Source organism: Trichechus manatus, unplaced genomic scaffold, assembly GCF_000243295.1.
Source record: "Trichechus manatus latirostris isolate Lorelei unplaced genomic scaffold, TriManLat1.0 scaffold00093, whole genome shotgun sequence".
Taxonomy (NCBI): domain Eukaryota; kingdom Metazoa; phylum Chordata; class Mammalia; order Sirenia; family Trichechidae; genus Trichechus; species Trichechus manatus.
Window position 1 is genome coordinate 5,186,864 of NW_004444029.1, and position 8,054 is coordinate 5,194,917.

The following is an 8,054-nucleotide window of genomic DNA, read 5'->3' on the forward strand; positions in this document are numbered from 1 at the left end:
CGTCTCCTTCCCATTCTGGGGAATGCTCTGCCCTCTGCTCCTGGTGGCCCCTGTCTCCATCCCATTCTGGGGGACGCTCTGCCCTCTGCTCCTGGCAGCCCCCGTCTCCGTCCCATTCTGGGGGATGCTCTGCCCTCCACTCCTGGTGACCCCCATCTCCATCCCGTTCTGGGGGACGCTCTGCCCTCTGCTCCTGGCGGCCCCCGTCTCTATCCTGTTCTGGGGGACGCTGTGCCTTCCGCTCTTGGTGGCACCAGCTTCTGGCTCTCCAGCTCCTACCTCTGCCCCCACCAAGTCTCCTTCCAGTCCCATAAATTCACCAAGGGCTTAGGGAGGGTCCCCTAGGGAAGACACGTTTCTCCTGCCCCACAAAGGGTTACGCTCCCCCCCACCCCCACAGAGCAGCTACCCCCTGGGGGAGGTCTGCCCTCCTTGTAGAGACATAACAGAAGAAAAGCCTGGCTCCATCCTGGAGACAGAAGTGAGAATTGTTTCCCTGCTAGGAGCCAGCCCTGCCCCTCTCTTCAACAACAAACAAAAGGCCATATGACCCTTCTTCTGGGTTGCCCTAGTCAAGGGAAAACAATATCTTGGCTTTGCATTGTTATTTCTCCCACCAAAACTGTGGGGACAGGAGGGGTCGCAAAGGAAAGAGGTGGTCAGAAGAAGGAACGGTGGTGTTGCTGGGGGGCTGGCCCGGGAGGCCCGCGGGCGGGCAGGTGGCCGACTCTCCCGCCTTGCAGGGAATGAGGTGATCGCAGTGGATTGGAAGGGCCTAAAGGATGTCGACCAGATCCCCATGGACAGCACCAGCTCACTGCAGGGCAGTAGCCTCCACCGACCATCCACGGAGGTGAGCCCACCTCACTTCCATCCTCAGAGACCTTGAGAAACCCCAGGAGCCCACGTGGGCAGTGGTCCCAGGCTCTAGCTGCCTGACCCTCCCGTTGTTGTTGGTGCCAATTTGGACTTGTAGCAACACCATGGGACAGAGCAGAACTGCCCCACAGGGTCTCCTGGGCTGTAATCGTACTGAGAGCGAATCTCCGGGTCTGTCTCCCGCAGAGCTGCTGGGTGGGTTCGAACCGCGAACCTTTCAGTTAGCGGCCGATTGCAAACCATTGTGCCACCAGGGCTTCTTATCCCTCAGTTAGCCCCCTAAATTCCAAGGCAACATCCCAAAGGCTGCTACAGACCGACACCTTCACAGAACATTCTCCCAGTTCCCTCGAACATTCCACCCCGAACCCCATTCCCTGCTGCTCTCGGGAAAGCCCTCCCTTCTTCACCCTTTGAGGAAACCCCTCAAGGGAGGTGGGGTCACTTGGGCTGCCTGAAGTGCCCGGAACACCCATGCCCTTGTCTTCTGCCCTCACAGCAAACCCGGACAGAGTTCTCCTGGGATGCCATCAATGTGAGTGCAGCCCCAGCCCCCAGTCCCCACCAACTCCCCTTCACCTTCATAGAACACAGTGTGCACCCCAACTGTCTCCCGGGCCCCATAATCAGGGCACTTGGGGAATGTGCCTCCGATGGACTCTTCCTATCACCTGCCCTGGTTCATCTCTGCTGGAAGCCATGGACCCTCCCCAATATATAAAGCACCCTGTACCCCCTTATTCCTCTGCCCTCTTCCCACCCTCCCCACCAGCTCTCCATGGAGGACACCACTTCTATCCTCCCGAAGCTCAAGCGAAACTCGAATGCCTATGGCATCGGGGCCCTGGCCAAGTCATCGTTCTCAGGTAAGCCTCCGCCCTGGGGGTGCCCTAGCCCGGAGAGCACCCCAAGGCTCCTCTCTCCCTGCTCCTTTTGGCCATCCCACACCCTGGACCCGTTTTTCCTTCCCACCAAACCTTCTCCCACCCCCAGGCTGCCCTCAGATGTGGAGTCCTGGGGATGCCTGCCCCTATGAAGGGTGGGGTGCCGGTGATGGGGTGGGAGGGTCTGGTATGGGTATTGTGAGCTATTCGGGATGGTATGTGATTGTCTGGCTCCACAGGGATCTCACGAAGCATGAAGGACCACGTGACAAAACCCACGGCCATGGGTCAGGGCCGAGTGGCCCATATGATTGAGTGGCAGGGCTGGGGGAAGGCCCCAGCCATCCAGCCCCAACATAGCCATGAGGCCGTGCGTAGGGACACGGATGCCTATTCCGACCTCAGTGATGGCGAGAAGGAGGCACGCTTCCTAGCAGGTACTTCTACCCCAAGCCCTCGAGGAACACAGTTTTGGGGTGACCAGAAGATGACTCACCAACCTGATCCCCCATAGTGGGGTGGCCCTACCCATATGGTGGCCTACATCCCCTACACAGCCCTACTTCCAGTATTTGACTTGTTATTCTGATGTCACCAACTCATTATCATCTCCAAAAATGATCATTGGAGTGGGATAAAAAGTACACCTGTCCCAGATGCCTTCCCTCCTACTTGGTGAGACTGTCCACCCCTGTCCTCTCATAGCGAAGGAAACAAAGGCAAGGCCTTAAACTCCAAAAAGCTCTGTTCCTACTAATGCTTCTTGCGAAAAAGAGGAAGGCTGTGGGGATCTCTTCTGGCCTTCGCCCGCTTACTGGACCTAATGCTTGTGACCACGAGAAGCTCAGGGACCTGGGTGATGAAGGGTGGTCTCCAGGAGAAGCTTAGTTCCAGGGAAGTGGTCTAGATAGGATGACAGGCACATAGTGTCCCCACAAGGGTGGAGGACTCTAGTGCAGGTCTCAATAAGGCACCAAGGAAGGGTGGTAGGTCCGGGGAGAGAAGGGAGGTGATGTGTTGGTGGTGTGGATGGTGGGATGGATGGAGAGGAGAGAGAAACATTGGGGACAGGTATGGCAGCTAGCAATGCAAGCTTCAGCTTACTCTTAGCTCTGACTAGAGTAGGGACCCCCAAGTCTATCCATCTTCACTGTTCTGCTCTCCCCGCTCCTTCCAATCCCTTGAACTTTCAACTTCACATCACCATGGACCCACAAACCCATGATGCCCCTTTGGGGATTCTCCGTTGGTCTTGAAACCTCTAATCTAGATTCCGCTGCCCTGGGCTTCCCAATACTAGCTACCATTCCTAAAAACCTCCCAAGATAAAACTTCTGGAAATCCCTAATTTCTATCCCTTAGGAGATCTCACTAGAAGACCCCCCCAACTGTTTACCCTAGGAATCCTAAATCTGGCCTTCTGGGAAGGCCCCACGATTTGCCTTGTTTCGGGGCGTAAACAAAGGCCGCACTGCCCAGTACAGTGGCCAGCGGCCTCCTGTGGCCGCACCAAGTGGAGCTGTGCCGTGAGTGTGGATACCCGCCGGATTGCAAAGATGTAGTAGGAATAAGCGACTGTAAACTATCTCGTTGACTATTTTTATATCGATTACACGTTGAAATGTATGTATATGTTGGGTTAGATAAAATATATTGTTGTTAGTTTCACCTGTTTCTCTTTAATGTCCTTGAACATGACTCCGAGAGAATTTAGGAGGACATGAGTGACTCGCGTCCCGCGTCTGTTGCGCGAAGGTGCCGCCCTGTGCGTGGTCCAGGGGCTGGCGGCGGCACTCTTCATGACTACGTCTCTCCTCTCAGGTGTGATGGAGCAGTTTGCCATCTCTGAGGCCACACTCATGGCCTGGTCTTCCATGGATGGTGAGGACATGAGTGTCAACTCCACCCAGGAGCCACTGGGCTGCAACTACAGTGACAACTATCAGGAGCTGATGGAGAGCCAGGGTGAGGGCGCTTCCTGAATCCAAGGCTGGAGGCCTCCGAGCCCCCTTCCCTCTAGGGAGGGGACGGCCACCCCTCAGTGTCCACCCGCCTCGGCACTGGCCCTTTCTGTGTCCCTGCCCTCCCTGCTCTGGGCCCTGGGGTCTCACCCTGCGTTCCCGGGCTGCTGCTCTGCCAATGGCACTGGTCCCCCTGACCCCTGCTCTCTTTGCAGATGCCTTGGCTCAGGCCCCCATGGACGGCTGGCCTCACTCCTACGTGTCCCAAGGCATGTACTGTCTGGGCTCCTCGGATGCCTGGGAAGCCAGTGACCAGTCCCTCATTGCCTCTCCGGCCACGGGCTCCTACCTCGGCCCCGCGTTCAATGACTCGCAGCCCAGCCTGCACGAGATGGGGCCCTCCCACACCACCTTAGGCTGCTCGGCCCCGGAGCCGCCTTTGCTAGGGGTGGACACTGACTGGGCTCCGTGCGGGGTCGTCATGGACCTGGCCCGGGTCCCTGCCGAGGAGGAGGAGGAGGAGGAAGAGCGGGAGGAGGGAGAGAGGAGGCTATTGGCCCCCGAGGAGGAGGAGGACGCGGGGTGCCGGGACCTGGAGTCGCTGTCCCCACGGGAGGACCCTGAGGTGTCCACTGCCCTCAGCCGGAAGGTGTCGGACGTCACGTCCTCGGGAGTGCAGTCCTTCGACGAGGAGGAGGGTGAGACCAACAACTAGCCCTCAGGGCCTGCCTCCCGCCTGGAAGGCTGCACTGCCCCCTCCCCTGCCGTGCACTGACGGTGGATGGCCGCACCACGGGGAGAGTGGGGGCCAGCAGGCATGCCCTCCGAGCGCTCTGGACACCACGGGAACCAAGACCCCGACCACGGCACGAGTGGCCTTGGCGTGACTGCGGGCCGTGGGCTGGGCCCGGCACCCGTGGGCTTGGCCCCAGTCTCTGCCCACCGAGTCTTCCAGGAGCCCTGCCTGCGGCTGCCAGACACCTCCTGCTCCGTCGCTCTCGCTTCTCCAGACTTGGCCTTGTCTCTGGCTGTGGCCCTGGCTCCGTGGGCACGGCAGCCCACTGCAGGGCTGTCTCCCTTGAGGGGAAAACCTGCCCTCGGCGTCAAGTGGGCTGCTGAGGCCAGGGGTCCAGGGTTAGGGGGGCCCTGGCCACAGGGTTTCAGGGACAGGACAGTCACAGTGGGCCCTGTCCAGGATCTGACCATCCTTCAGCTGGAAGGCAGGTCCGTGGATCTGCAAGGACCCCCAGCTGGCTGCCTGCCTCTGCTCCCCTTCTGTCCCCCAGGCCTGCTCTGGGTACCCCGGCCCCGGGGGTGGGGTACACCAGCCCCAGCTTTGCCGCCTTGGAACGCAGGTGTCCTGGCCAGGGGTAAGCATGAGGGCTGTGTCCCCCGCCCTCCCCCAACTCTCTGGAGCTGTTTACACTTTTCTCTTTGCCTTTTCTACATTTTTATAACTTCTTGGGGACTCAGGGTTGAGAGGGTGGAGGGCGGAGTCGGTGCTGCCAGGGCCGCAGCTGGCAGGTGTCCCCAGGAGCGGTGTGGCCCTCGGCTCTTCCTGCCACTTGGACTCCTCCTTGGTCTCCCCAGGGCCGCCCAGGACTCCAGCCCAGTCTCAATGGCAGGGGACAGTCTTGGCCTCTGATGGACCCCCTGCCCTGCCGGCTTTGGGAGAGTTTGGGAGGAGAGGGGGAAAGAGAAGCCTAAAGAGGTTCATCACCATTTCCTCCCCGTTTCTGTGCACCCATCCGAGGCTCCAGCTCCGACTCCGTGTGCCCTCCCCACCCAAACCCCCCAGTGTCTGTCTGTCAGCTGTGTACTCCCTCGAGGCCCCACACTGGTATTTCTTTGGAATGAGAAGCTTGAGTGTTGAGCTGTTTCTGCCGTTCTGTGACACACCCACCCACCCCCTTTCACAGACACACACGCTCCTGAGATGCACCCGGGGCTGGGGTCCTGGGTCCTGAGGGGTCTTGAAGGAAGTAGGAGTGGGCGTGGTGAGCAGAGGTGGGTGCACAGCCATCACCTCATCTGATACTGCCTGAAGAGTGTGTTGGGCGCAGCCGGCCCGGGACCCCGCTTCTGGGAGCTCCAGGCAGTGGTCCGGCCTGCCCACTCTGGCCGCTGTCCCCCACCTGAGGCTCCTGCCGCCCCCTCCCCTTGTCCAACGCATCACCTCTCCCTTTTCGCCTTACCCCTCATGCCTGCCATCCGCCTCAGACTCACAGTGGGTGACTGTCTACCACAGCCCTGCTTGCTCAGGGCCTGGGGGCTGAGGAAGGGGGGCTGCAGCAGTGGCTTCCCGCCCTCCCTTCCCCAAGAAGCAGGCAGTCCCCTGGCGGATGGTCCAAATAGGTGGGGCTCGGTGTCACCGGGCGCTCACTTGGGGGGATCTTCGTCCTGATGGAGCTGGCCTTGCTGAGGGGGGTAGGGCAGGAGAAGGCCTTCTGGACTCTTCTGAGAGAGGGGCGCCCTCTGGTGCTGGGGAGGGGTGCATGGGGTTTTGCTTATACTTTCGGGGGAGGGGGCATGTGCAGGACAGCTGTTGGGGTCGGGGGCTGCTTCCCTTTGGGGTGAGGCTGTGCGGCCCGTCTCATGGCAGTCCTGACGGGGCTGTTTTTATATTCTTGTGAATGAAACTGCTCTTGCTAAATGATTTTTGTTGCGGGGACGGGGTTGCACTTTTAATCAATTCACTTTATTAAAACAAAGTCCAAATCTTCCATCCCTCCCCTTCCCACCCCCCTTTCCTTCTGATCCTTGTGCTCAGGCGGGATCTCAGGGTGCGTTTCTCGCCCCACCACACCCCGCCTCTACCTCCCTTATGCCGTCTTCCAGGTCTGGGGACACTCAGTTTTAGAACCAGTCTTCGCATGGTTGTTACTGCGACATTCCCACCCAGCCGGAGAGACTATGGCATGTATCACAGAGAGACGTCTATGTCAATATATACAAATATTCTCGATTATGTACACACAGGCATGGGCTGGAAGCCCCTGCCAGACCCCTGCCCAGGCCAGCCTCTGTTGGCCTGGGGGGAGTGTGAGGTTGCAACGGGCGGCGGCTGTGTTCATGGCACTAAACAACGTGGTGGCATCCTCTGGCTTGTGTGTCTCATTTGGGGATGGAGGTGCCTGGGCACTGCGGGGAGGGGAGGGGAGGGGCACAGCGCAGAGCCGGACAAACATAATGGGTGGGTGGGGGGCGGGTGTGGAAGGAGGGGTTCCAGATGCTGTGAGAACCTGCATCACCCATGGAGAGCGCAGAGTAATGGCTGCACCACCGAGCAGCCCCGTCGCTGATGCTGTGGGAAGAGGCTGTGGCTCCCCAGGTGGGGAGCACCTAGCGGACCTCCATCTAAACTCCCAAGCCTCCACCCCGGAAGAGGACCGTGAGGAGCTGTCTCAGAGAGGGGCTGTGGCTAAGTGGCCTGGTTCCTGGCGGGAAGCCCCAGCGAGAGCAGCTCCAGGGCCTTGGGCTGGACGAGTGCTTGGGTGGTGCAAACAGTTAATGCGCTCAGCTGCTAACTGAAAAGTTGGAAGTTCTAGTCCACCCGGAAGCACCTCGTAAGAAAGGTCTGGTGATCTCTTTCCAAAAAGTCAGCCATTGAAAACCCTGTGGAGCACAGTTCTACTCTGACACACATGGAGTCTCCATGAGTCAGCGTCAGCAACAGCTGGTGACCTGCAAACCAAGGCAGATGATGTGCAGTGGGGGGTTCCGCAGTAAGGGGGTTCCGCCACAGGGGTTCAGTGACGTCTGGTTAGTTTGGATGTGAGGCAGTCAGACACCTGCTCATCTCCGATGCACATCCCACTGCTGATGCAGGACAAAGGAGGGGCTGCGGAGAGCCTCCGGCTCCTCAGTCATGGCCTTGACCTGGGGTCGGCAGCTGGGGAGGGGTGGGGTCTGCAGGGACTTGTGGGACATGGAGGCCTGGCACAGGTCATTCTGGGCTGTCTGTCCCAGAAGCTGGGTTCCACTCGTCCATGAGGCATCTGTCCAGTGGTCACTGGGCCTCCCTTCCCCTGCCCTGTGGACCAGAGAACAAGGAGGCACAGCCACGCAGGGGCTGGACAGGAGCTATGGGGGGCCGGGGGTGTCAGGGAATGCCGGCAAAAGCCTCAGGAATCCCTGTGGAGGATGGGGCTCTTTGCTGGGGGCAGGACCCCCATTGGGCTGTGAGGGGTAAAGGCCAAGCCATGACAGGTGCTGCGGCCCAGTCCTGCCCTCCCCCAGACTAGCACTCCCCCACTTACAGCTCCTTGAGGGGCCAGGGTGAGGGATGCCCTCCCCCAGACTAGCACTCCCCCACTTACAGCTCCCTGAG

The 8,054-nt window shown here is 59.7% G+C and overlaps 1 protein-coding gene across 1 annotated transcript in view; it reads left to right on the forward strand.

Annotated features, from left to right (window-relative positions):
• The window catches only part of FAM131B (family with sequence similarity 131 member B), a 6,878-nt gene extending 2,439 nt beyond the window's left edge, over positions 1 to 4,439 (forward strand). The window contains exons 2-7 of the mRNA XM_004382363.3: positions 744 to 853; positions 1,379 to 1,414; positions 1,652 to 1,745; positions 2,003 to 2,200; positions 3,585 to 3,728; positions 3,940 to 4,439. Coding sequence (XP_004382420.2) covers positions 744 to 853; positions 1,379 to 1,414; positions 1,652 to 1,745; positions 2,003 to 2,200; positions 3,585 to 3,728; positions 3,940 to 4,439 — 1,082 coding nt within the window. The remainder of the gene's footprint in view (positions 1 to 743; positions 854 to 1,378; positions 1,415 to 1,651; positions 1,746 to 2,002; positions 2,201 to 3,584; positions 3,729 to 3,939) is intronic.
• The last annotated feature ends 3,615 nt before the right edge of the window (positions 4,440 to 8,054 follow it).